The 27,682-nt window shown below is 36.2% G+C and overlaps 2 protein-coding genes, 8 non-coding genes and 1 pseudogene across 10 annotated transcripts; 6 read left to right on the top strand and 5 right to left on the bottom strand.

Annotated features, from left to right (window-relative positions):
- The first annotated feature begins 785 nt into the window (after positions 1 to 785).
- Trnat-ugu (transfer RNA threonine (anticodon UGU)) lies at positions 786 to 858 on the top strand. The gene has a single exon. It is a non-coding gene; the product is annotated as a tRNA-Thr (tRNA).
- A 1,204-nt stretch (positions 859 to 2,062) lies between these two features.
- Positions 2,063 to 2,144, top strand: Trnas-uga (transfer RNA serine (anticodon UGA)). The gene has a single exon. It is a non-coding gene; the product is annotated as a tRNA-Ser (tRNA).
- A 255-nt stretch (positions 2,145 to 2,399) lies between these two features.
- On the top strand, positions 2,400 to 2,472 carry Trnat-ugu (transfer RNA threonine (anticodon UGU)). Its single transcript has one exon. It is a non-coding gene; the product is annotated as a tRNA-Thr (tRNA).
- A 1,082-nt stretch (positions 2,473 to 3,554) lies between these two features.
- On the top strand, positions 3,555 to 3,636 carry Trnas-uga (transfer RNA serine (anticodon UGA)). The gene has a single exon. It is a non-coding gene; the product is annotated as a tRNA-Ser (tRNA).
- Positions 3,637 to 6,911: 3,275 nt separating this feature from the next.
- Positions 6,912 to 8,314, top strand: LOC131939812 (PSME3-interacting protein-like; annotated as a pseudogene).
- A 2,026-nt stretch (positions 8,315 to 10,340) lies between these two features.
- On the bottom strand, positions 10,341 to 10,413 carry Trnat-ugu (transfer RNA threonine (anticodon UGU)). Its single transcript has one exon. It is a non-coding gene; the product is annotated as a tRNA-Thr (tRNA).
- A 4,134-nt stretch (positions 10,414 to 14,547) lies between these two features.
- Positions 14,548 to 14,629, bottom strand: Trnas-uga (transfer RNA serine (anticodon UGA)). The gene has a single exon. It is a non-coding gene; the product is annotated as a tRNA-Ser (tRNA).
- Positions 14,630 to 15,379: 750 nt separating this feature from the next.
- On the bottom strand, positions 15,380 to 19,173 carry LOC131939820 (dermatopontin-like). Its single transcript, XM_059298350.1, has 2 exons — positions 18,914 to 19,173; positions 15,380 to 15,911 (listed from the first exon to the last, which is right to left on the bottom strand). The coding sequence occupies exons 1-2, from the start codon at positions 19,128 to 19,130 to the stop codon at positions 15,619 to 15,621; spliced, it is 510 nt and encodes a 169-aa protein (XP_059154333.1). The 5' UTR covers positions 19,131 to 19,173; the 3' UTR covers positions 15,380 to 15,618.
- Positions 19,174 to 21,339: 2,166 nt separating this feature from the next.
- Trnat-ugu (transfer RNA threonine (anticodon UGU)) lies at positions 21,340 to 21,412 on the top strand. The gene has a single exon. It is a non-coding gene; the product is annotated as a tRNA-Thr (tRNA).
- Positions 21,413 to 21,849: 437 nt separating this feature from the next.
- Positions 21,850 to 21,931, bottom strand: Trnas-uga (transfer RNA serine (anticodon UGA)). Its single transcript has one exon. It is a non-coding gene; the product is annotated as a tRNA-Ser (tRNA).
- A 1,897-nt stretch (positions 21,932 to 23,828) lies between these two features.
- LOC131939818 (dermatopontin) lies at positions 23,829 to 26,819 on the bottom strand. The gene is made up of 2 exons (XM_059298347.1): positions 26,530 to 26,819; positions 23,829 to 24,294 (listed from the first exon to the last, which is right to left on the bottom strand). The coding sequence occupies exons 1-2, from the start codon at positions 26,744 to 26,746 to the stop codon at positions 23,999 to 24,001; spliced, it is 513 nt and encodes a 170-aa protein (XP_059154330.1). The 5' UTR covers positions 26,747 to 26,819; the 3' UTR covers positions 23,829 to 23,998.
- Positions 26,820 to 27,682: the final 863 nt, after the last annotated feature.

The raw sequence follows: 27,682 nt of genomic DNA, 5'->3' as shown, positions 1-27,682 counted from the left end.
GCGAAATTTTTACCGATCACTCATTTCGAAGTGCAAATATTTAATCAACATCTGATTTTGAATTCTGAAGAGTTTGAAAAACATCCTAATGTAATGTTGGGCGGGATTTTCTTCAAAACAATTAACTATAACGTGTCAATCTCTAATACGCCACAGAGGCCGTTGACTCCGCTTTCAGCCCGCTTTTCGTTTTGTCGGCCAAAGAACAAACTACAAATAAGGGTTGTTGATTTTTTGAGTTTTCTCCTCCTAGAAGAGTTGGTGTCCAAAATTACAAATAAGAACGAAGAAGAAGAAATAAGATTTGAAATACGACATATGTGCGCAAGACAGAAAGAAGCGTTTTAATAAATCTGACCTAAGTGTTTGTAGATAATGTAAACACAATTACATGCGCTTATGACCGACATTTTTTGTAGCATTGAAAAGGGTAGTTTCCATAAAGTAGAAAGACTTTCCGAAAAAAATCTTTATTCACTCTAGGTAGTAATGTAGGCCTGTGTAGTATTTGAAAAATAATTTAATTCTAAACGAAGACACATCTAAGTGTATATAGAACAGGTACAAAAACATAAAAATATCTCCGTTACAAATTAATGGAAACGCCTTGGTCATTTTTCTTTGAAAGAACTAAGCCCTTCATTATTATGTGTATGTGTGGGTGTGTGTGGGGGAGGGGGGAGGGGGGGGGGGAAATTGGGGAATGTGTGGGGAACGGCACATCGATCTGTTTGCTTAGAGTTCGGTGATTGTCCTGTACAGTTGGTAAAATGGTCCAATGTACAGCCTCCATAGCTCAGTGGCTAGACCCCTGGTCTTGTAAACCAGGGGTCGTGAGTTCAATCCTCACTGGGGGCTATTAATTTTTCTCAATATTTTTTACAATCATTTTTTACTATCTCGTGTACAGATGTTTTGAAATTGTGTCACAATTCAGAAATATTCAATCTTATTTCGAGGAATTTTTTGCTTTTTGTTTTTTACTTTCTCGTATACAGAGTATACATGAAGTATTGTAATCGTGCACAAAAATCACATGGAATTTTGACAGTTTTCATCTCAGTACTTCATCAAATAGGCCTACGTAGAATAGGGGACTTATTTTAATCGGCCCAAAATTCTAAATCCAGATTTATCAAAATTTTTGCCGTTTTACGCGTAATCGAGTAGGATAAACCGGGTTTTGAAATTCTTTCCGTGTGTATCCGTGTATGTTTGTATGTCTGTGAACACGATAACTTGAATATCGTCACAGCTAGGTTGATGAAATTTCATATTAAAGTATTATATCAAATTTGAAAATCTGTATCAACTTTTCATCGATTTCCGGTAACCGGAAAGTGGAACTATACCTTGAGTACTGTTTCAGATAGATAGAAAAATTTCACATAGAAGTGAAAGATCTAATTATCTGAAATATGTCAAATTTTGAGCAATTTCATTTAACCGAAAGTATTACTTAACGCTATTACCGATTTCTCAAAAAAAAAAAAAAAAAAAAAAAAAAAGCGCATGGAATTTACAAAGTACTAGTACAACGCACTATTATACATACATTTTTTTGCTGTTCATTTGGTGCGAAATTCTTTTTTTCTACGAGATTCTCCTGTTTAAAAAGTTTAAGTATTTAAAATTGATTAAAAAAATCATGTCTATATCCCGAGTTGCTATCCCCCGTATTGTTACATAAAACTATTCGATAAAGTTTAGGGGAGATAACTCGCTCTTTATTTTTCTTTTCCCTGTTTCCAAAACGTTGTAAGAGATAATACACTTTCCCTTTTTTTTCTTTCATTCTGTGTTAAAAATTTTACGTTCGTTACCTTCATCAATAAGTAACAAAAAGTCACTGTGTATCAAATAGACCTATCACACACTATCCTAATAAGGAAAAAACTAAAAGGTCTACATTTTATCGGTCCATCTGTGACGATAATATAATTTTTGGGTTCTCGATAAAGAGGTCGATGTCGACAATACATCTGACAGCTTTATCTTGAGATCTATCCACGGCTTGGCAGGGGCATAAACTTACAGTAAGCCTGATAGATTACCACGTGTGGTCGTCGTGGCCGAGTGGTTAAGGCGATGGACTTGAAATCCATTGGGATTTTCCCGCGTAGGTTCGAATCCTGCCGACGACGTTACGTTTTGATACTGAAGGGAGAAGTAATCTAATGTAATTATTAGATGTTATAGGCGTCTTTAATAGCCTTAAACTTGAATCGCTTATAGTAGAGTGATCGCTTGCATTTTTGCGATGTATAGCATTTATTTTCTACTTTTTGGTTCAATCAGAAAACGTGGGTTTTTAAAAACTTTTTTAATGATAATTATTTACAAATTAGCCCGATTGTTAATTTATACATTTAAATGATTTGAGTTGTGTGTATCTATACGCCTCCATAGCTCAGTGGCTAGAGCATTGGTCTTGTAAACCAGGGGTCGTGAGTTCAATCCTCATTGGGGGCTAAGCTTATTTTTTTAATACTTTGGTGTTTACACCACTTTATATTCAAAAATAAAAATACATTAAACAATACAAGTATTTACAGTTCCTACATAGTGTCACTAAGTCTGGAAATCGCAACATCTATCAATCATTAAAGGCTAATCACGCAGTGAAACACAACGCATAAATCATATCAAAACAACTGCAAAACATACACGTAAAACAATTGATGAATAATTCCTGTAGACAATACATGCTGAAACGATGTGTATATGTATAATCCAGGACTAAGCCATGAAGAAAAAACGAATGTATTATACAGTGGCGTCGCTAGGTCGGGTGTCACCCGGTGCGGCACCTAATGGTGTCACCCCCACCCCCAACAAAAAAGTATCATTTTATATATATATATATATATATATATATATATATATATATATATATATATATATATATATATATATATATATATATATATATAGCTGTATGTAAAATTGTTTTCTCTATAATTGGCAGGTTTGCGTCCAACTGTCACCCCCTCCCACATATTGGAATCTTACTTTGCACTTAATAAGACTTTTTAACTCTAATTAATCATTAATTAAACTAGGAAAAAGCATTTTTCTACTATACATTTTTCAATTTATTGTCTTGGTGTAACCCCCGTAAATGCTGTCACCTGGTGCGGTCCGCACCAACTGCACCCCCGACGTGACGCCTCTGGTATTTTAACTCGTTAGCATCTGTATTAATTTATACATTTTATTGTGTTGAAAATAATAGGGCTGGTAAGTAGGTCACCAACCAGTTCTACGGCTCAATAAAACCTGCATGAGCCATAGAACTGGTTGGTGACCTACTTACCAGCCCTATTTGAGTAAAACTAATTCTAGTCGACCGAGTATTATACAAGAAGCATTTAATTTTTTTAAACAACTTAGCTAACACAATGCCAAAACGACAGAATTTCTCACTGTATGCATGTAAATTCGAATAAATTATCGGGGTTACCTGGGGATTAAATTGATCTCTGAAAACACTTTCTATAAACGGATTAGGCACGGCTGCCCGATTTAATCTTTCAAGTTCGCCTTCAAATGTAGTCGTCGTGGCCGAGTGGTTAAGGCGATGGACTTGAAATCCATTGGGATCTTCCCGCGTAGGTTCGAATCCTGCCGACGACGATATTTCTTTTTATAATTCCCTAACCTTTTTTATAGGTATTTTTATATTGCTGCGTCCATTCCTTCACTTTGAATAACTAACTATACTACCTATAATATCTGTACACGGAATCTTCTATATATATAATTCTCTTCATAGAAAACACCACGCAGATCCTCACCTGTCAGGTGAGCTGTGGTTCACCCGGAATGTTTACAATTGTAGATCCGGGTTAGTGATGCTATTAGGGGCAGATAATATTGTATTAAACGATTTGAAACGAAGGGGAGGTAACAATTTCTAATTGATCTTTTCTTTGTATGTAAATGGCTGCTTTCACTGGGCGGCGGGATGGGGGGCGGGGGGGGGGGGAGTGAGGGCGGGAGGGGGTAGTGTTATTCTTTATTAATTTAAATTTTGTCATTTAACATATTTATTGATGTCCTTTTCCCCATTTAATTATATGTATATGCTACATTGTAAAAAAATATGTATTATAATATGTTAATATTGACGTACTTGTTTTAAAGTGCAATAAAGTCTTAAAAAAAAGACATGTGATGTATTTATTTTTATGGTTACAAAATCTATAGCGATGACGGAAGGACTGACACATTACAGGCAGCGTTATATTATCTTCTATATATATAATTCTCTTCTTCGAGCCGTTAGAAAACAAGCTGCAAACGCTCTCCCTACCTCCCCACCCCTACATGGTTTTAGTGAGCTGTGTTCACTCTAAATGTTTACAAGCAGAGCCAACGATTTTAAACGTAGGGGGGGGGGGGGGGGGGGGGGGGGAGGAGGGGGGGGAGGGAAGGAAGGGGGGGGGGGGTTATGGTCCTTAACGAGCTACTTTATAGTGTTTTAATGAAATATTTTCAGTGTCAGCGTTGGTACTGTCGAATTCACAAATTATGAATTGTTGAAAATTAGAAACAACTAAATAGCGATGTATGTTATGCCGCGGGCCGGCTCGTAGATTATATTATTTCATTTTCAAAACTCGTACAATATATTATACTGTAAAGAACAACAACCTTAAACAGGATAAAAACACTCAAAAATAATAGATGGAGTAGAGAGTATACGGACATCCGACAGCCGCTTGGGCACCAGGCCCAGCCACATAGCCGTGCTGTGGACAGCCGTGCTGTGTACAGCCGCATAGCAAGAATTCTATGCTTGCCCCTGCCGACTTTTTCGAAATATCGCTGAATAGGGAATATTATTATATTCAGAATGCTTTTCTAGATCTGTTAGTATGCACTGATTTGACGTAATTTACGTAGAATTTTTTTTTAGTTATTAGCTTCCTACGGTCGAGCTGGGTACTGGACGGTGGGGGTACAAGTTTACCCTGGGCTCTGTGGGCAGAGTTTCTTCCAGGCATCCCGAAAATTTTTTACCGCCCCCCCCCCCCCCCCCCCCGAACGAAATGAAATTTATATAATTTATATAGAAAATATATACTTTTAACAGTGTCCGCCCCCCCGAAGAAAGTTTACCGCCCCCCCCCCCCCGAAAATTTCAAGTGCCCCCCCCCCCCTCCCCGGAGAAAAAAGTCTGGAAGAAACACTGTCTGTGGGGTGGAAGATAAGCCCTGTGAGAAGCGACGGACAGGAGTGACTGATACGGTAATCAAACCGATATCCAAGCCAGTTTGCCGTGTTGAGGCCTGTCTAACTAATGGCAGACACCTCCTGAGCCGGTGATGTCCGTAAAGAAAGAAAATTATTATCATCTAAAGTGGACTGGGATTGTCCTATAGTTACATTATTTTATTACTAATTTTATCAAAACAGAGTTAGGGGTCATCCATAAATGATGTCACGCTTTTTTTGACGATTTTTACCTCCCCACCTCCCCTCCGTCACACGTCGTCACTAAAAGCCAGACCCCCCCTAAAATGACGTCACACCTCAACCTACAACCCCCCTCAAAATTGCAGTTGAATTTTTTTTAAACATCGATATTTTTCCAAAATCTTGTCTAAACTATTACAATTTATTAAAACAATTATCTAAAACGCGAAATAACGTCTAAAATTCGTTTTCTAACATTGCTTTTTTATAATGCAAAAATGTGACGTCACAACATCTGAACCCCCCCCCCCCCCATCCCCCCATCCCCCTCATCACACATCGTCACAATATTACGGACCCCCCTCCCCCTACGAGTGTGACGTCATTTATGGATGACCCCTTAGCTAAAATACTTGAATACGTTAGATGACAAACATATGTATGTTTTTTAAATAAATTACTTCATTTTTAAAGATATTTATTTCAAACCAAAAATCAAATTTATATACCTTATCCTCATCAAGTAATAAAATAATGAAATAAAAACATGTTAGTGGCGCTTTAAAAACTTGGAAATTTCGTCTAACTTTTGGCTCTTCCGTCTCAAAAGGTTGCCGACCCCTGGTCTGTACGGTGAAATGTGACCCAGTAACTTGACACGCCTTATTGGCTATTTTGGTCGTAATACAGGTCTTCACATCTCAGATATAATTTGCAACATTTATAATCAAAAGTATTCTATAGATCTTGGTGGCTTAGGTGGTGGATCAAATATACTTAAGATCTACCTACGTAGCTGCCTTTGATGCCCAAGGGAGTAGATTAGTAACTGACTGTCCCTTTTCAGGGATCCAAAAAATTTTGTTTTCAATTTTTATAATTACAATAAAGTGAGTGAAAGATTGTTTTGTAATAAAATAAAATATGTTACATAATACTAAAGTGTTTCGTTTTGAAATTATAACAAATGTTTTCTTTACTTTTGTATCCACTTTAAAGCTTTGCATAAGTATAGATACACGTTTACTGTTCATAAGTATTCTGTGTAGAAATAAATATAAATACCACCTTTTGTATTTATCTACGACTTCAGTGTTTTACTTCTATTTTGTCATACATATTATAATTACCTCCCTTGGTTTTCCAATTAAAAAATTTTTTTTATAAGGGAGATAAAGCATGAAAGTTTTACACAAACTGTAAAGTGTTAATTCGTGCCTTATATAATCCGTTTTTATCTGCTGTTTTTTTTAATTATCCTGATGTAAAATAAATATTGTTAATCTATTTCGATCTCATGAGATTAAACTAAACTTTCTTATTTTAAACTCTATTATCTGCCGTAGCTAAATCATCCCGGACTGTATAAAACTACAAACTAAGTTATTATTACTTTTGTAAATGTTTAAAATACATTTATTTAAACAATTATTTAAAAACAGCTCGGAGGACTGTTGTATATATTGATGTTTGAAAAGGAAGGAGGTTTGATAAACACCAGTCTAGGCCAGGGGTCGGCAACCTTTTGAAGCGGAAGAGCCAAAAGGTACAATTTTCAAAATTTCCCTGGTTTTAAGGAGCCACTAACATTTTTTTTATTTCAAATATTTAATTTTTTATTAAGATTATTAGTATTTGTTCAAGGAGCTGGAGAGCCGCATCTTGATATCAAAGGAGCCGCATGCGGCTCGCGAGCCGCAGGTTGCCGACCCCTGGTCTAGGCCGACTAGGCTTATAAATAAATGGACATACGCATTTTATAGCTACCTGTATTTTAATTAAAAATGAGTGGCCAATTCAAAGCTTTTGTCACTGAAAAAGAAGTTCAAGAGCAAAGGGACCGCCGTCAAGTTGAGTGGGAACGAGTTAGAAAACCAGAAGATCCTATAGAATGTCCAGAGGAGGAGACCAGGTCACTTTTTGACCAGTTACAAGCTAACAAAGAACTGAAGGATAGAGAGCTTGAAGATGAGACTAAATTACGAAGTTGTGATAAGGTCTTGATGATGATGAGGTTTCGTTCCTGAACTACGTGTCCAACAGGCAGGTGCAGATAGAAAAGGATCGGAACATGGAAGAGAAGTCTGTCATTGAAGAAATGAAAAATGCTAATGTAGTAAAGGTAATACGAGAAAAAAGAAAGATCTCCAGACAGCAACAAATCATCAAGTTCCATCACAAAGTCAAATTCACAAAAGCTATTATTGCAGGGTGCAATTAAAAGGAAAAGTACTACAGAAGCCAACTCTGACACAGATGATAAAAAGCAAAAAGCAAATAGTGACAGTGATGATCCACCAGACAGCAAGCTGATGGCAGGGATCCCCAAAAACAGTGGCATAATGGTTGTAGCCGGCATCCTGCCAGGGATAGCTGACTACGGTGAGGAGGACAGCAGCACGGAGAATGAAAGTAACTCAAGCGACTCTGAGGCTGACCACATGATCCTACCCAGTGCTCCCACACAAAGGATACTGCAGGAAATGGTACAAAGGCTAAAGGAAGAGGGCTGTGGGTAATGTTAGTACTTTTAAAGGATGGGGCGGGAGGGTCGTTTTGATTGATATAGTTTGCTATTAGTGGTACCAAGGCATAAGAAATAACAGCTTAAGAATGATGTTGTTTAACTATATTTCTATAGTGTTATAAATTCTTGAATAAAGCTTTCAGTTATTAAATTTTCTGGAATTAGTCAAGGAGAATTTAGTATAACTAAATTAAAAAATGTTTACCATAGTAATTAAAGTAATCTTTAATTTGGAATGTGTAATGTTTTTGTTGGGGCAGAGTTAGTTATTGAATTGTATTCAATAAGCTGATCTGTTTAAACACATTTAGAAAAAAACTGTTGTATCATAGAAGTAAAAATAATAACCTCTAATAAAAACAACAAAAAAAAAAAAAAAAAAAAAAAAAAAAAAAAAAAGAAAAGGAAGGAGGTTTGATTTGATGTAGTGTTGAATTCACAAATTATGAATTGCTGATAAGCAGAAATAAAAGCAACTAGATGGCGGGGTATACTACGTCGCGGGTCAGCTTGTAGGCATTGTTTTAGCCTTGTAATGTGTAGATAATACTGGACTGTATGCTTCGCTAAATTGTTGGAAATTTAAAAAGTAATTTTTTTTTCATTTTCACAAAAACTAATCACACTAATAATTTTTTCTGCTACCTCTGCTCAAGTGCTACCTCAGCTTAAATGCTAACTTACAGCTACCAAATGCTACAATACATAGTGTTTATACCCTGTCTCTCCCTCCTGCCAATCTACCTGTCTCTCCCCAGTCTGACACCCCCTCGACAAGATGTCTGAAAGAAACTCTGACGTTCAGCATGTATCATCAAATAGTGAATCCTTACCTATCAAAAAACTCTATCTCATGTACGCTATAGAATACTTATAAATGTTTTTGTTGTTGTAGACCAGGGGTCTCCAAACTTTTCAGCCCGAGGGCCGCATTAACTATCAAATATCAGTTCGGGGGCCAGAGTTTGTTTATGGCAACTCTTCAGGGTCGTGGGGCACCCCCCCCCCTCCCCACAAAGAACGTCTACCGCCCCACCCCAACGAAATATAATTTATATAGAAATATATACAAATTTCAAGTGTCCACCCCCGAGGTCCACGTTTGCTCTCAAATTGTTATTCGCGTATTTCATTCTTGAAAATGTTTGTTCACACAGGTATGTTGTTCGAAAATTTGAAAGGTACTTAGATGCAAACGGTTTAATATTAGGAAAGTCTTCCTTGTGCAAAAACGTATGAAAACCCATCCGCCCTTCTTTGAACGTGTCTCTAAGGAAGTCATTTTCTTGCAATTCAATGACCTCCCGCTGCAGTTCATCTTTGAAACTGGCCACATTTGATTCAAATGGGCTTTGAAACAGTATCACTTCTTCTGCCTTTGAATCCAAGTCAGAAAACCGCTACTGAAACTGCAGTTGGAGGTCTTTAATGATCTCGTATGCAAATGACGTGGGGAACTCAGTGGTTGCTTCAGCCGTAAAGACCTTGCACTGCTGAAACCAAGTTGTTAGCATGTACGTGTTCCAAAAACATGACACGTTTGTATCTAAAGGCCTTTAGGTGGGTGAATAGATCAGACACAAGATTTCACTCTCTTGCCGTTTTAGGTTCAGAAAATTTAAATGACTAGTTATGTCTGCAGCAGAGGCCAATTTCTATACCCACTCTTCATCAGACAATAATGGCTGTGACTTGCCTTTACTATCAGGAAGTCACCTATTTCTTTTCATACTCTGCTCAGAATTTTCTCGCAAAATTAGCAATCTTACTGATGTGAAAAATGGTAAATCTTGCGATTTTGTGTTTGTCTCTAAACTATCTATGGTTAGATATCCTTTTCGGTAACAGTGTCATACATTCTATGTAGGGAAGCCAGGTCTTGTGTTATGTTCAGGTCTTCATCCACACTTCTAATGAACACAAGCAGTTGAGATGTGGAACAGCTGTCCAGCGACTCATCCATTGCAATTGAAAAATGGCGAAACTTGCTTGAATTTTACGCTATTTAAGTCACAATGTTTTCATCAATGTCTGCAACACGGCGGGCAATTTTATTTGCACCCAAAACTACATTTTCAAATAGTTTTGAATTTTCTGTGCAAAGTTCCCCAGCCACCTCCAATAAACATTTATTTAGTGGACAAAAAGATCGTCGCGGGCCGGATAAAATGAACTCGCGGGCCGCATCCGGCCCGCGGGCCGTAGTTTGGAGACCCCTGTTGTAGACTTAAGACAATGTAAATTTTTTAGAATACTTTGAACCTATTGCGACTTAAACATGCCTCCATAACTCAGTGGTTTATTAAATAATCAAGTTATGTATTTATTTCTTCTTTATTTTTCAACACAGAATTTGTGGAAGTAAAAATATATTCTGACGCAAAATAATCTAAGCCTCCAGTGAGGATTGAACTCACGACCCCTGGTTTACAAGACCAGTGCTCTAGCCACTGAGCTATGGAGGCTGCATAATAAATTACCATTCTTTAACTAAGTGTACGACACAACCACCGAACTTCGGACGTTAAAACTCCACTAAAATCCACCCCTACCCCTCGACACTGCTTCTTTAACATTAAGAGTAAAAAAAAATATCGAGATTGTAATTATACATATTACAATTCACGATCTGTTTGGAAATAAGTAAGTTGTATAATATCTAAATATTTAATTATCCCTACTTAACGGCCTCCATAGCTCAGCGGTTAAAGCACTGGTCTTGTAAACCAGGGGTCGTGAGTTTTATTATCACTGGGGGCTGATTTTTTTTGCTAACAAAATATTATTTAGCGAGGTTTTAGTTTTTTGATTTATGAAGGATTTTGTAATTCCTTTCATGGAGATAAAAGCAGCAAAATATATATCATTTTCATATAAAATTTTTGTCTTTAAACAATTTGAACAAAAAAATAATTAATAAATACGTTAATATAAGATTAAATATTAATGAGCTACGACAGTTTCACATCCCCACCAAAGTTCTAACAAATAGCACCCTCTGTTTAAAGGGTCGCTCTTCTTCTCTGTATGAGTTACTAATTTTATGAAACTAATCAGTTGGTTTCAAAACTAAACCATTGACATCAAATTAGTAAAATATGTATTGTTTAAAATGTATAATTAATGTAAATGTAAAGTTTTTTTTAAAAATTCTGAATATAAATATATTCCCCCACCCATAGTCATATGTGGGTAGCCGCAGGCTATACTAAAATTAAAAATGTAACATGGAACAAATTTACTAAAGCGGATGTTGAAAAATAGTCTGTTACAAAGCTTTACATACTGATTAAGCTGTTGATTGTGTAACTTGAAATCAAATATCTTTAAGAATCAATTACCACACAGCGATGCCCTTCAACCTTACCCATAATCGATATGGACTTTTTTTTCGCACGAATCATTTGGATTGATTTTCATCTGATGGGTGTTAAGATCAAACTTTGAACACTTAAAAATAATTCATATGTAAAAATACACAATAATGTGTATAAGTTTATCTCTTTTGTTGAGATATGACACGAATAAATTCTTGTTCTTTGTTTCAAAGTAATTTCTCCCGACTATATGAGGATACGCCACTGCCATTTCTTCGCAGAAAATGTTACCACATTACAAACGACTGCAGGCTTTTAAGTACAATGAGTTATTTAAACAATAGAAAACACCTGAATGTTGTCATTTTGTTGCCCGACAATACTGTTTTAGTACCACTTGCTTACTCACCTACTGCATTACTTCCCCATTACATATAATTAAAAACAAAGGGAAACAACTTTACAGGGTAATTAAATTGTTTATTTTTAAAAAGTGTTTACACTACTGTAAATGCACTAATAAAAACACAATATAAAATCATCATAAAACAATTTACAATATAAAAGTAGATTGAGTGTCAACTTCTTTTAAAGTGTGAAATATTTCAACAATATTTTTATAGAGAAAAGAAATATGTCAAATACTATTTTCTTTCCTAAACTATTTGTTGTACATTCAATGAATGTGTCCTGTTTTGTCATTAATTTGAACGCTATTTTAGCTGTCGAATTCATAGAGAATTGAACTTTAAAAAAAAAATTGAGGACTGTATAGATATAGATGTTAGAAAGGGAAGAATGTGTTTGCTTTGATGTGTCTTTTTGTAATAACATAACTTTTCCGATTGCTTGAAATTTGTATCACTTTAATTCTCTGTAATCACAAATTTATTTCAGCACTACTGAAAAACCCAAATTAACCCCCCCCCCCCCCCCCCACCCACCACGCCGAGGAAAAAAAATCCCTTGAATCATCATTTTATTACACAATTGCATTTTCAGGTTGTTTTTTATTTATTTTGTTTTAATTTTTTTTTATATTTAGACGTTTTGTATTAGATCTATGTATAAGTAAACCATCTTAAATGAATGAAAGTAGGCTACAAGTAATAAAGAAATATTACTATTGTAAATCTGTATCAGTCCTCACAAGCCGATGATGAAAACTGTAATACTAAAGCGAACACACAACTGACGCTGTAAATTACATGTCTGAGGCAAAAAAAAAAGGGGAAAAAAATAATTAAAGCTGAGAGGAAATACTGAAGTCTAATGAAGTCAGGTACATTATGTCATATAAACACAATAAATACAGAGTATTTATGGATAAAAAAAAAGAATTGAACTTTATATAAAAAAAAAATAATTACAAATGTTGCAGTGTGATTTTTAATACGAAATGTCCAACCTCAAATAAAAAATATATATAAAAAATAAATAAAAATAAAACACAGTATGGGTCTTTAGATGAAATATTGTAATATTTATAATACTTTCTCGTATACGACGTATAAGGAGGGTTTTGTAAAAGTGCAAACAAAAAATAAACAACAATTTTACAACAAAAAAAATATAAAATTTTTTGTACGAGTTTTGCGCAGTGGCGGTACCATAGCCAATTAGGTTTTACCGCGGCACAAACATACATAATTAAACTTAATATACTAGATATTCAGTTCAAAGTCCTCATCTCTATACACTAGAAATGGACTATGCAACTATTACCAAACTAAAAAATGGAGTTGCGCCCATTTTTGTTCCCCTTGGGCGAGAGTCTTGGAGAAGAGCCAACCGGACTATGGTTCGGGTGGCTTAATGAAATCTTGGGCCCCACACTTTTCAGCTGCAGCCAAGTCAACAACAGTAACTCTTGATCTACCCCAAGAAGATTGTCCAGACCTTTATTCATCTGAAAATGCCTCAGCTACAATGAAAGTACTTATCACTTCAAGAGGTCAACCAAACCTACGAGGCCATATAATAAGACATCTCATCAGCAATCATCAAATTTTTCTACTAAACTATGGCAGAGCTGACACCTGGTACTTTTCCTCATAAGCCTTTGACGTAACCACAATGCACAACACAAGCAAAACACACGGTTCATATATACTGCATTTCTCACTTCATGAAAACGACAAAATCAACGGGACCCTTAGATGGATACCCCTACACTTAACAACGCTACACGCAAACAAGCCTATTCAGCAACAAAGAGTCATCCATAAACACACACCCACACACTAATAATCGCAGCTTTTCTGTCTACACTGATAAACCCTCAACTATCCGACAGTACATAAAAATAAACTACAAAAACAAATCGCTCCCTATCCTAATTACAATTGCCGGGAGAAGACAAGCATGTCAAATCTGTTCCTCTACCCTACACTGGACAAACCATTGCCAACAAACGCCTTCAGACATACCACTGCAGTGGTATATCTGAAGGCCTTTTGGCTGTCGGCCTTTTGTCCATGTCGGCCTTTTGTCCGTGTCGGCCTTATGTTTTGTCGGCCTTTTGGATGTCGGCCTTTTGTCCGGATCCCCCACTGCAGGAAGACCCAACAAGGCGGGGTTTAATCCTATTCCATTCTGCCTCTCAGACTCCCCCACCCCACCTCTCCAATACCCAAGTCAAGATATGTAGCTCATTGATTTGAAGATATTTCTGGTATTTTTGTTTACCTAGCTTATGTGTACCGAAAAGAAACATACAATTATAAACTATTACTAATATATTTTGGGGACGGAGAGGTCTAGTGGTAGAGAGCTGGATTGCTAACCCGTAAGCAGTTCGAATCCGGGTTCAAGTCAGTAGACCGTCTCTGAGTCCACCCAACTCTAATGGGTACCTAACTCACGTTAGGGAAAGTAAAGGCGGCTGGGCATAGTGCTGACCACACTATTTCTTCATATGCGCCCATAGACCGTCAGGTTTAAAAGGGAAACTTTACTTTACTTTTACTAATATCTTTAATAATAACATAAGCTAAGACAGTTTATATATTGGTGCACTGTTTCAACATTTTTTACAAATCTATTTATTAACACATTTTTACTAAACTCTTTAAATTAGCACTAGAAAGTTCCATAGAGTCTTTGACTGTATAGAAAACATAGGTAATTTACATAAAATGAATTTTTGGATCAATAACTCGTGTAGGTTTTATTTCTAAATTTATTTCTGATTACTGTGGTAAAATCATACGATTCAATTAGGCCTAACTTATTGTCTTTGAGTTAGTTATCTTTTTAAATCTTTCATATAAGTAAAACAAACGTCGTCGGCAGGATTCGAACCTACGCGGGAAAATCCCAATGGATTTCAAGTCCATCGCCTTAACCACTCGGCCACGACGACTCATAGATACACTGTAAAACTAAACGCTACAAAATCAAGTGAAATATGGACCCGGCTGTTACATCAAGAGTAAAAAAATATAATTTAAAAATAAATCAAATTTAATCCCTGATAAGCGATTGAAATCTACCTTTCTCTACCTGTAAGGTATGCTGTAAAAGGGAAAACATTAGATGACGATATCCGAATTATTTATAAGCAGTTGTACAGTAGATAAGGTGATAAGAGCTTATGTTCGCCTAAAGCATGCAGTTCTGTCACTGACACCCCTGCCATAATTTTTCTGGGTGTTGGGAAAAATTGCATTTGAGGGCATCTGATATTGTTTACATGCATGTATTCATTGGCTGTTTAAACTTCACGGCTAGAAAAAAAATTGAATTTTGGACGTATGTGCAAATATTAAACTTTTTTTTATGTTTTACACCTTTCACCTTTCCCCATCCCTACGATTTTATTTACCCAAGTTTGGCCATATACAAAGTCTAACTGTTGCTCTGAACGCTAAATGGTGCTCACTGATTCTCACCTAAAATAAAATCACACTAGTTTATATTAGTAGCATGTTTAGGATAAATATTTTTAGTGTAGGTTCAGGTTACGCTTTAGTCGTAGTTACTACGTTAGCTCAGCTGAAGAATAGGGTTAGTTATTACTCGACATTAAAAGTCACGGAAACAACTCTTTTGTGCCAATCCCTTTATTCTTTTTTAATGACATTCAAAACATCAGAATAAAACAATTTAAATGCATGCTCTCGTTTTTATTGTGCCTAGAAATACGAATATGTAGGAATAGCTAATTTTAACCAAATCGGATTACTACAATAACTTTAAAATGCACCAATTTCGTTAAAAAAATACGTTTTATAGTTTAAAACATAATACATAACACATCAAAAGAAAAAGTTTTTAACAATAAACACAAACGTTTCTCGAAGTAGATAATAGGTAATTAAAACATAAATGATACAAAGTATTAATTAATTTTTAAATGCTGCAAATGTTGAATCTCCAAATCCTGTCCTCATAGTAATCGCTGTGTACGCTGTACGCGCCATTTACCACTCTACCCTCGGGGACGAAAAGGGTCAGTTGCCTGTCCCAAGTGTTGACGTCACCTGTTATGTAACATCCGGTCAAATTTCTGCCGGTGACGCTGCAGCACTGGAACTGGAACCTGCGGTCTTCGTAGTAGTCGCTATGGTAACTAGAGACACCGGTCATCACTTTGTTATCTGGACACACGTAGGTTAACAGTTGGTCGAACTCGTTCACATACCCTGGAATTTATTAGTAGGCATTGTCATGATATAATTGTGCTATAATTTTATTATATCTTACAATCTTGTAATATTAATAGAGCGAAAGTAATCTACCATAAACTTTGCCGTTTATTCTTATGAAATGGTAAGTAGGATGGCACCTAGAGTGCAATCAGGTTTTTTTATTACTAAAATAAAAAAAAACAAAAAAAAAAAACAAAAAAAAAAAAAAAAAAAAACTAGACGACCCAGTTTTCCTTTGGAAAACGTACTTTCGTCTGCATTAACAACAATAACTAAATTCACACTGAGACTTCCCCATGATTATTAAATCCAGTCTTCACACTTAAACTACCGACAACACAAATGTTATTTTTAAATAATGGTTATCATTTTATGACGTCCACAAAAAATAATCAATATTTTAGACCTCTCCAATTTATCCACACGCATCTACAAAAGTCAGTTTTTTTCGAAACTTCTCGCATCTGAATGGACGTCCTAAATAAATAACCCCTAATGGACATTGTTAAAATTTAAAATACTTAATATTTTATTTAGTTATCAAATTAATATACAGCACATTCTTCCGGCTACACTACTTCAAGTGCCCCCCCCCCCCACCCAGGAGTAAAAAAGTCTGGAAGAAACACTGATGTCCGCCCCATTCAATACACTATTCTTTCTTTCCATTCCACTTCCCATCTATATATATATAATTCTCTTCTGGGAGACGCTAGAAAACAAGCTGTAAACGCGCTCCCTACCATCCCCACCCTTACATCGTCTTAGTGAGCTGTGTTCACTCTAAATGTTTACAAGCAGAGCCGGGTTTAGTGACGACTATTAGGGGCAGATAATTTAGTTTGAAACGATTTTTAACGTAGGGGGGGGGGGGGGGGTAACTAAGTGAAGTTTACTTTAACGGAGGGGGGTGGGAGGAGGGGGGGGGGGGAGGTTATCGTCCTTAACGAGCTACTTATAGTGTTTTAAAGAAATATTTTCAGTGGCAGCGTTGGTAGTGTCGAATTCACAAATTATAAATAACTGAAAAGTAGAAAAAACAACTACTAAATAGCGGCGTATGATATGCCGCGGGTCGGCTCGTTTGTATAAAATCACGTACGGTATATTCTCAATGTGACTTAAAATAACGATACTCAAATTGTACTAACGTTTATTTAAGAGATTGGAATGCGTTTAAAGTCTCAAATTTAGAGATTAATACTACAAATCCTCTTACTATGATGCCATTGTTGAAATCCAATCAGGGCCGGCGCTACTTATAAGGCGAACTAGGAGGTCGCCTAGGGCGCTGTCCGTAGGGGAGGGGGGGCGCCAAAATGGGTTGGAAAAATTAATTGAAAGTTTGAGGGGGAGGGGGTGCAAGTCGAAAGTTTGAGGGGGGTGCAAATCGAAAGTGAGGGGGGTGTTTTTAAGAAGTTTGGCCTAGGGCGCTAAATAACCTGGCGCCGGTACTGAATCTAATTGACCTATTTATCAATTAAGGCCACGGCCTAAAGAAAATAAAGCGTTATAATGCAAAAGAGTTTCCAAACGTGGAGTTTATTGTGACTCATTTATTTGGACGTTCTTGTTTAAATTTGTTGTGACATGTTCTCAAAATAAATATCTTGAATAGTAAGGGGAAACTACTCGTGTTGACAAAATTAAATATTAAAGAACATAATATTATTTTTTGTTTAATCTAATCAAAATCGCTTGATTGGATTGGTGCTATTGTGGATAATGCTTGCAATGTCTTAAATAAAGTCCATTAAACTACCTCATTAACAATGCCAGAGCAGTCTACGCCTAGATTTAAAAAAAAATATTATTCAAGAACATGTCTTCTTCTTGTCTAAAAAGATGGAATATATACTTACTCTGGCTCAGAGGCGTAGTGAGGGAGGGGGGTGTCGGGGGGGGGGGGTGCGGACCGCTCCGGGTGACACCATTTAGGGGGTGACACCAAGTCAAAAAATAGCAATATATATAGAGAAAAACTTGAGGGGGGTGCAAATCGAAAGTTTGAGGGGGGGGGGGGGGGGTGCAAATCGAAAATTTGAAAGTTTGTCCCCGGGAAGGGTCGCTACGCCTCTGGGGGGTGACACCATTAAGTACCGCACCGGGTGACAACCGAACTCGCTATGCCACTGCTCTGGCTGTCGGACGTTATTTTCACGTAACATCTACCCTTTAAAAAAAAAAACTGCCAATACAATATTTCTTAATAGCCCTGGATTTGTTATTGACCTAAACTCTGACACTAGAGGTGACCCTAGTCTTACAAATGACCATATACTTTGCGCCACAGCGATACTAGAAAAAAAGCATGGAGGTCTCCGAATGGAGTTTTTTAAAGACCCCATTTCATGACCAAGTTCAAATGTTAGTTAATTAATAATGTTCACCCATTAAATGTATTCCAGAGGCGTAGCGACCCTTTCCAGCGCCCGGGGACACACTTTCAATTAGGCGCCCCTCCCCTTTTTGGACGAACTTTCAATTTGGCGCCCCCCATATATTTTTTTAATATTTACGAGCCGGCCCGCGGCATAACATACGCCGCTATTTAGTTGTTTATAATTTTCAATAATTCATAATTTGTGAATTCGACAGTACCAACGCTGACACTGAACATATTTCTTTAAAACACTATAAGTAGCTCGTTAAGGACCATAACCCCCCCCCCCATTCCTTCCCCCCCCCTCCTCCCCCCCCCCCCCCCCTACGTTTAAAATCGTTGGCTCTGCTTGTAAACATTTAGAGTGAACACAGCTCACTAAAACCATGTAAGGGTGGGGAGGTAGGGAGAGCGTTTGCAGCTTGTTTTCTAACGGCTCGAAGAAGAGAATTATATATATAGATAATGCAAAACTGCAGCTAAAATTAGCTTTTAATTTTTATTTACAACCCATTTTGGCGCCCTCTTGGTTGGCGCCCGGAGACATATGTACCCCCCACCCCCTCGCTACGCCTCTGATGTATTCACCAGAAAGAAACATGACACGACTCACCACTTTCTTCACAAACTCTAGTCTCCCCCACCGGCCGGCAGTGAAACTCCCACCTCCTGTCCTCGAAGTAATCGCTGTGCTCGCTGGAGATGTAGCTGATGGCCTGACCCAGGGGACACTTGAAGTCAAACGGCTGGTCCCAGTAGTTGACCACATAAAAGCCATCGCACATCGTTGCCATGGAAACCGCCAGAGCCAGGTACGTGAAGATACACATGCTTGTAATCTTGATGACTCGTGTTTAGAATTTATGTGGATGAATTTCCAGTTCTGCGCTTAGTGGTGGTGAAGACGTCTTAAATACAAGAACCGGTAACCGGAATTGTTAGCTCACGCGTAGATAAAAACGTTGATAACACAATTACAACAAAAAGAATTCTAAGAAATTATCAGTATATTTTTTGTTCTTTTGCCAAGTGTTGCGAGAAAAATTAGACCAGTACAAGGACATAAAGATAGCGAGAACGTCGAGGACAGCACGAACAACTACCAACGACCTAAATAGAATCTCTGTGAGTAAATCCTGCTTTATCTACATCCTTGTTGGTGATTCTTAACAGCGAACAGTATTTTCATTGTTATATTGAACAAAAAAAGAAAACTTTATAATTTTCTAAGCGACACGGATATTTCTTCAAAATATTCTAAATTTAAAATTGTAAATAAAATCGTCTTAATTGTGGAAAAAAAACAACAACTTAGGCCTAGATTGTTAGTTGGTAAAAGTTAAAGTACAAAATAAAATAAAATCACACTTAAATGTTAGTGGTTTAAAAAATAATGATTTTGAGAAGCAAATACATTATTGGTCTTAAAGTTATCATTTCTATAAAAGATGGGTTAACTATAGTTTTATTAAGCATTTACTTTAAAGCTTGTCAAATAATAATTTGAAATTGACACGTAAAACAGACATTAGTATTAACTTCTAAGACAGAATAGTAGACCAAAATAAACAAGTGCAATCTCATTTCAAATAAACCGGGAGTGATCTCCCCTAAACTTTCTCGATTATTCTTATAAGAAACAACAGGGGATGCCAACTATAACGGTACTCAAGTTATCGTGTTTACAGACACATACACAGACACTATCACATACACATATACACACACACATACGGACAAGATTGCAAAACTATGTTTTTCCTACTCAGGGAGCTGTAAAACGCCGAGATTTGCAAAAATCTCATTTTTTTTGTGCACGATAACAAGACTTTCTCTATACTTCGTATATACGAGAAAGTAAAAAGGACGCGTTGTACTAGTAAGACAATAAAGGTCAAATGATAAAAAAATAGGACATTGAGATCAAATGCCACGATAAAAATGGAACATCCTGTTGTCGTATGCCAGGCTAAAGAATATCTGCGTGGGCGCAGATAAGTAGAGCTGCCCACAACCGAGTCCGGTGGGGATGTGTAATAGGGCTTGTAAGTCTCTTTGCTTCTCTTACTTAAAATTTGAAATCTCGTTAGCCAGGGTCAGGTGAATTCTCAAAGTATCATTATCAGTTTTTACGGTTTTAAATAACTTAACAATAGCGTAAGTAACTTTTATTTCTTTTTTACCGATTTGATAAACATATTCTCAATTGGTTTGAAAAATACTAGCTGGCTAGTATGATAAGAAGTTGGTGACCTACTTACAAGCCCTATTGCAGCCAGTTGCTCCCCAGGGGCTTCAAATGAATAAGACAATTTAAAAGTTGAATGATTATAAACATAATAGCTCTAGCCTTGCTTATACATTGGCCCACATATTTAAATAAACGAAGTGTCTACTCGGAATAAGATTTTTCGGCAAAAGATAGTTCTGCGCATGCGCAGTGACCTATGGCTAGGGTTAGGGCTAGAATGAGGGTTAGGGGTAGGATTAGGGATAGGGTTAGGGATAGGATTAGGGCTAGGATTAGGGATAGGATTAGGGCTAGGGTTAGGGATAGGATTAGGGATATGGTTAAGGATAGGATTAGGGTTGGTATTAGGGTTCTGCGGTTGTAAACACACGCATGCGCAGTACCATCGAAAACATCGCCGCTAAGTCGTAGTTTCTCTCCATTGCGCATGCGTATCGCATGCGTATCTTATTCCGACTAGAATCGGCCTTAAATAAATGAGACAAAAATTTATTGCAGCATTGTGTTACTTCAGTAGCCTCCCGTACAAACCCCACGACTAAACCCACATGGATCTTCTAGCATGGGCACACTTGCAGTGTCGGGAACAAAATACGGTTAAATATTCGATGCGGGTTAAAGTAACCTAACGATTTGGTATTATACAAGGTTCATACCGCTCCTTGCATGCAGGACTAACCCACGAAGAACAATACTTGCAATTTATTCTTGATACGTTCGCATAGCTTCTTTTACCTCATGCATGTTAATGAGTTAAATTTTTTTTTTTTTTGGCCTTACTTATCGTCGCCTCCATAGCTCAGTGGCTAGAGCACTGGTCTTGTAAACCAGGGGTCGTGAGTTCAATCCTCACTGGGGGCTTACTAATATTTTTTTTAATGTTTCGAATGTTTTATTTCAACAACGGTTTGTTGCACATTCAATATGAATGTATTCGTCGCTGTAAAATTTCTAGCCATATACCTGTAGTAATTAATATGAAACGTAAACACATAAACTTGTTAAATATACTTGACCAACATTTTGTTAAAATATGCTTCGCTACACAACAATCAGGTCAGCTAACGCGGCGGTGAAAAATGTATTTATTGATCAAGGACACGTCTAAGTTATATTTCTAGAAATAGTTCTTGCCAAAAAAAAAAAAGAATATATAAAAAAATTGTGATTTTAATTTCCGAATCAAGTGATTCATTTATTAGATCTAGAACCTTTTGCTAATAGTAGTGAATTTTATTCAACGTTAACGCGAAGAAACATTGTTTTGAAAATCAAAAAAATATAGCTCCAAAAAATAGCGTCGTCGGCAGGATTCGAACCTACGCGGGATAATCCCAATGGATTTCAAGTCCATCGCCTTAACCACTCGGCCACGACGACTCATACATGATCTGTAAAACTAAACATTAGAATATATAGTGAAATGTGGACCAGCTGTTGCATCAAATGTAAAAAAAATATTTAAAAATAAATCAATTTAATCCTTGATAAGCTATGTAAATCTACCTTTCTGTACCTGTAAGGTACATTGTAATACGGAAACATTAGACACGATATAGGTTGATTTCTTAAATATTTATAAGCAGTCGTGTAGTAGTTTCGAATATAATAGTTTATGTTAAATGTTCGCCAAAAGCTGGTGTAAAAAACAATGACCTTTTTTTTGGTTTTTCGATAAATAGATTAACAATTTACTGCATTTTCATACAAAACGAAAATATCAGAAAAGATGGAAGAAATCGTTGAATTATATGTGGGTCAAAGTTAAGTTCTGATAGAAAATAGTTGAACATTACAATCACTGCAGTCGTCGAATACTAATTACAACTAAATACAACTTCAAACGATAACATTGCATTTTGTTTATAACTTTCAGCGAATTAAAATAAACCGGAAGTGATCTCCCCTAAACTTTCTCGAATTTTGTTATATAAAACAACAGGGGATGGAAACTCGGGATATAGTTATGATTTTTAATCCATTTTAAATACTTAAACTTTTTAAAATAGAATCTTCTTCTTCGTTCTTAATTTTTAGTGTTGGAAGTGCCTTATCTGCCTGAGTGTTTGAACTCGAGACTTTTTTCGAATTTATCAACCATGAGCTTTTTAAGTTAAGGATACGTGTCAACTGGTTATTCGCCATTGAGGCCATTGACTCCGATTTCAGCCTGCTTTTCTTTTTGGATTTGCTTCCATAGCCTTTGTCCAACCAAGAACAAACTACAAGGCAGCAGTTGTTTGATTTTGGAGTTGTCTCCTAGAAGAGTGGCTGTCCCCAGCTAACGAGCCTCATCTACCCGAGGGTTCGAACTCAAGTCTTTTTGGTTTAGCAATCATGAGCTTAACCGACTCGACCACGCCGAATAGAATCTCATAAAAAAAATTGTGCACCACCCGAACGCCAAATAAAGATGTTCATAATAGTGCGCAATATTATTAGTACTTTATAAATTTACATGCGTTTTTTGAGAAATCAGAAATAGCGTAAATTACTACTTCCGGTAAACAGAAATTACTCAAAATTTGACAGAAGGTAGAGAATTAGATCTTTTACTTACATGTGAAAAATCGTTTATATATCTGAAATATTGTTCAAGTTATTGGCTTTAAAAAATTCAAAGTAGAAAAAGTACCACTTCCGGTTATCGGAAATCGCTCAAAAGCTGATACGGATCTACGATTTTGATAAAATACTTATATATGAAATTTTATCAACCTGGCTGTAACGGTACTCAAGTTATCGTGTTTAAACAAACACACACAGACACACACACACACAGACACACAGACATACGGACACGATTGCAAAATTATGTTTTTCCGTATCAGTGAGGTGTAAAACGTCGAGATTTGCAAAAATCTCGATTTTTTTTTCACGAATACAATACTTTCTCTATACTTCGTATATATGAGAAAGTAAAAGAGAGGGCGCCCAAGACAGACCTAGAGACGGAGTCTTCTTGAAGAACTGAAGCCAACAGGGATGTCTTGGGAGACGGCAATCAAGTTGGGGCCAGATGAGTGCTAGTATTTTAGCCAGGGCTAGCTGCGACTGTTAGCTTAGTATAAGATTAGGGTTAGTTTTTGCTCGACGTGAAATAAGTGAGCACAGCTCTCTAGTGCCAGTAATTTATTTAATGAAAAGCTAAAGAAAAAAGGAAAATAATTAAAAACATATGCTCTAATTTTTATTGTTTCTAAAATCCGAATATGTGGGTACGACTAATCATATAAGTAAAAATAAAAATTAAAAATTAAAAAAAATTAACGATACTAAAATAAGTCAAAATATGCTACACATTTGTTTCTTTAAATAAAAAAAAAACGTTTTTACATTTCTTTCTTCAAAATATTGTTCAGTAACTAAAAAAGAAAAAGTGTCAACTATTTAAACACTAACATTGATCGATATGATATTCCATTAACATATAAATGAAATAAGGTTTTATTGAACGTTGCAAATGCTGAATTTCCATCTCCTGTCCTGGTGATCTTTGTCGTAGATGCTGTTAGCGCCATTTAACACCTTACCCGGGAGGGTGGTAAAATTCATTTTCTTTTCCCAGTCGTTGACGTAGTCAGTTAGGTGACATCCGATTGGGTTTTTGCCGGTGATTTTGCAGCATTGGAATTTGAACCTGCGGTCTTCGTGAACGTCGCTATTTATGCTGGCGATGCCAGTGAGGACCTTGTTCAGTGGACACACATAGTTGAACGGCTTGTTAAATTCGTTTACATAGTCTGGAATTAATTATCACATATTGTCATCAGTAATAATCTTCAACACAAGTTCATGAATAGGTAAGAACATAAATAAATAATAGATAAATACGTTTAACTATTAAACCGGGAGTGATCTCCCCTAAACTTTCTCGAATATTCTTATATAAAACAACAGGGGATGGGGACTCGGGATATAGTTATTATTTTTAATCCATTTTAAATACTTAAACTTTTAAAATTAGAATTAAATCTAGTAGAAAAAAGATTTGGGCACCAAGCGAACACCAAAACAAAATGTGCATAATAGTGCGGAATATTATTAGTACTTTATAAATTTACATGCGTTTTTTTGAGAAATCGGAAATAGCGTAAATTAGTACTTCCGTTCAACGGAAATTACTCAAAATTTGACAGAAGGTAGAGAATTTGATTTTTTACTTACATGTGAAATTTCATGTATCTATCTGAAATAGTACTCACGTTATAGGCTTTTGAAAAATTCAAAGTAGAAAAAGTACCACTTCCGGTTATCGAAAATCGCTCAAAAGTTTATACGGATCTAGGATTTTGATAGAATACTTATATATGAAATTTCATCAACCTAGCTGTAACGGTGCTCACGTTATCGTGTTTACACAGACACACACACAGACACACACACACACACACAGACACACAGACATACGGACAAGATTGCAAAATTATGTATTTACGTATCAGTGAGGTGTAAAACGTTGCAAATCTCGATTTTTGTTTTGCACGATTACAAGACTTTCTCTATACTTCGTATTTACGAGAAAGTAAAAAGGGAGAAATTAATTAAATTTCTTTAAATATGTAACAATACACTATTATTTGAAAAATTATAAAGAAAAGCGTGTGTAACTTTATTATCTTTAAAAGTATTTAGGAAGAAACCCACGATTTTCTTTATAATTATTTAAATAGTAGTGTATTATTATATATTTAAAGAAAATAATTTTTTACAACTTTTGACCCAAGTGCCAACTTTGAAACGAAGCGGTCAGTTAGAAGAGTTCTATATATCGCTAGCCATTTTCAGATAGACAGACAGAGGAAAAAAGTAAAATAAAAGATTGTAAAAATAGATTAGAAATGAGTTAAAGTGTTTTGAGGACTATATGCTCAAACATTTAGTTATTTAAAAAACGGCTTGGTCCGTGGTCTGGAAATTTATAACGGCGAGCTTAGTATAGCGGGATTTTTCCATGATATAGTTAAAATATACGATTATGTAACCCCTCATTATAAAATATTAGAATGTGCAGCCTCTGTCATACATATTATAAAGTCAGTGTTGTCATCACAATTCTATCTCCCAATCCCTTAACTAACAGGCAGTGTGGTTAGGTGGTAATTCTCGTGTTCGATTCAAACACTGTAAAGCACCGAACTCTGATATATCCCCGATTACAAGTTTTTTCTCCCAATACGCTGAGGTCATAGGTTACTTCATGAGCTGTATAAAATTCGTTCTAATTTTTAAAGGCCTGCGTATTAGTTAGACAAGCCCTATATTATTTTTTAAATTCATGACATAATAACACGAGAAATAGTTTTACCGATTTCTCGAAATTGCGTGCATGGATTGATGTTGCGTTGAATACCCGACTATATCTACTCTTGCCATAACCTGAACTGACAGGAAAACCAACTATAAACCTAATTCTACTGATGACTCTAACTCTCAACCTAGAGTTAATCCTGGACGTAATCCTTCCTTAGAGCCTAACTTCTATACTTGGAGAACAATTAAACTTTCGTAATGAAGTTGTGCTGTAGTTTGTTCAATATAACAGCACTACATAACAAGTCTAACTAAATTTTAGGTAATTAACAGTTGTTAGAGATACAATTTTTTAAAAAAGCAACTGATAAAAGAAGATCGCGTTGGGTATGCCACGAACTAATGATGAAGCCTGATGATATTTCAGCAAAAGCTCTCAAACACTGCAAAGGAAAAGGAACAAGGGAAGACCTAGAAACACATGCAAACACACAGCCGAGAAACAACTGGAATGAAGCAGAAAGTCTTGTGGAAATAGCATTAAGTTTCCAAAGACTGATAGGATAGGTAGGAATGAAACATGTTTTAGAAACGGATTCGTGTGTCATGGGCACTGCAAGGAAAAGATAACGAATAAACAAAATCGACCGATCTACACAATGTAGAATACATAAACATGGCTAACACGAATCACCGCTATCAAAACTAGCTTAAAGTTAACTCACCACTTTGCTCACAAGCACTGGTCGCACCCACAGAGCGGCAAAATAACTCCCACTTCCGGTCCTTGAAGAACTTGCCGTAATCACTGTGGATGTAGTTGAGGGCACGACCCTGTAGACACTTGAAGTCAAACGCCGTGTCCCAGTCGCTGGTGAAGGCGCCGACGCCGTACATCGTTGCCATGGAGACCGTCAGAGCCAGGTACGTGAAGATACCCATGCTGGTAACTGTGGTAATTTTTCTTTAGATTTTGGGTGAATGAATTTCCAGTTGTACACTTCATGGAAGAGAAGACGCCTTATATACAAAATCTCAAACCGGATTTATAAGTTGTTACATAAAAATATAGGTCACACAAACGAAACAATCATATAAGGTAACCTTAAATTAGAACAACCCAAGGCCATTAAATCAAATCACGTCACGTGCCCTTCTACCCAATCACAAACGACCTTCATCGCATGGCTGTTGCATTCGTATTATGTAAATTCTAACTGAAAACGTGTTTTTTCGAAGCCATTATCATATCTAGATCAACATCCATTTTGAAGATGCAAATTAGCAAACAATATTGTTATTGCTATAATAAATTTTTAAAAGCCTGTTTGATCTATAAACTTTGAGGATACTATTGTTAAAAAAAAGCTTTAAATAAAAAAAAAAGCAATTTGAATAACTTAATGTTTGACATTGTACCACGTCGATATAAAAATTTACTTAGACCTACAAATTTATGTCAGTAAAACATTAACAAAATAATACAAAAGACAACACATAAAAGTGAATTTTCAAAGCTATTTAGAAGCAAATGCCTCATTTCCATAACATATGGACAAGTTATGTTAATTTTTCAGTCATTCATTCTTAAAGATTGTTAACTATTTGAATTATAATGATAGAAACTCTAACATTAGTTTACTTATATAATAGAATTGCAGAACAAAATAAACGAGTAGTTAATTCAAGAAAGGATGTGAAGTCAAATATATTTTACGTAAATTTATCAAGATCAAATGAGAAAAAAAATGGGTTATTGGTCCACAATTTGAGTAATCGTAGACTAAATCTCAACACACGCACTTACAAATTAATAGACGCACTGACATGTCGATACACTTAAGCATGACTAAGTCCCATAGTGTTTAGCATACAAAC

Source organism: Physella acuta, unplaced genomic scaffold (assembly GCF_028476545.2).
Source record: "Physella acuta isolate Inbredline_101_S28 unplaced genomic scaffold, ASM2847654v3 ptg000296l, whole genome shotgun sequence".
Lineage (NCBI taxonomy): Eukaryota > Metazoa > Mollusca > Gastropoda > Physidae > Physella > Physella acuta.
Note: the sequence above shows the minus strand (reverse complement) of the source record. Positions and strands in the feature narration are given on the sequence as shown.

What these genes read in the sequence shown, in the direction of transcription:
- LOC131939820 (XM_059298350.1), bottom strand. Translation starts at nt 19,130, where the DNA reads ATGTGTATCTTCACGTACCTGGCTCTGGCGGTTTCCATGGCAACGATG. An exon ending in TAGAGTTTGTGAAGAAAGTG is followed by an intron (nt 15,912 to 18,913) that starts GTGAGTCGTGTC and finishes AATAAATTCCAG; the next exon opens with GGTATGTGAACGAGTTCGAC.
- LOC131939818 (XM_059298347.1), bottom strand. Translation starts at nt 26,746, where the DNA reads ATGGGTATCTTCACGTACCTGGCTCTGACGGTCTCCATGGCAACGATG. An exon ending in CAGTGCTTGTGAGCAAAGTG is followed by an intron (nt 24,295 to 26,529) that starts GTGAGTTAACTT and finishes AATTAATTCCAG; the next exon opens with ACTATGTAAACGAATTTAAC.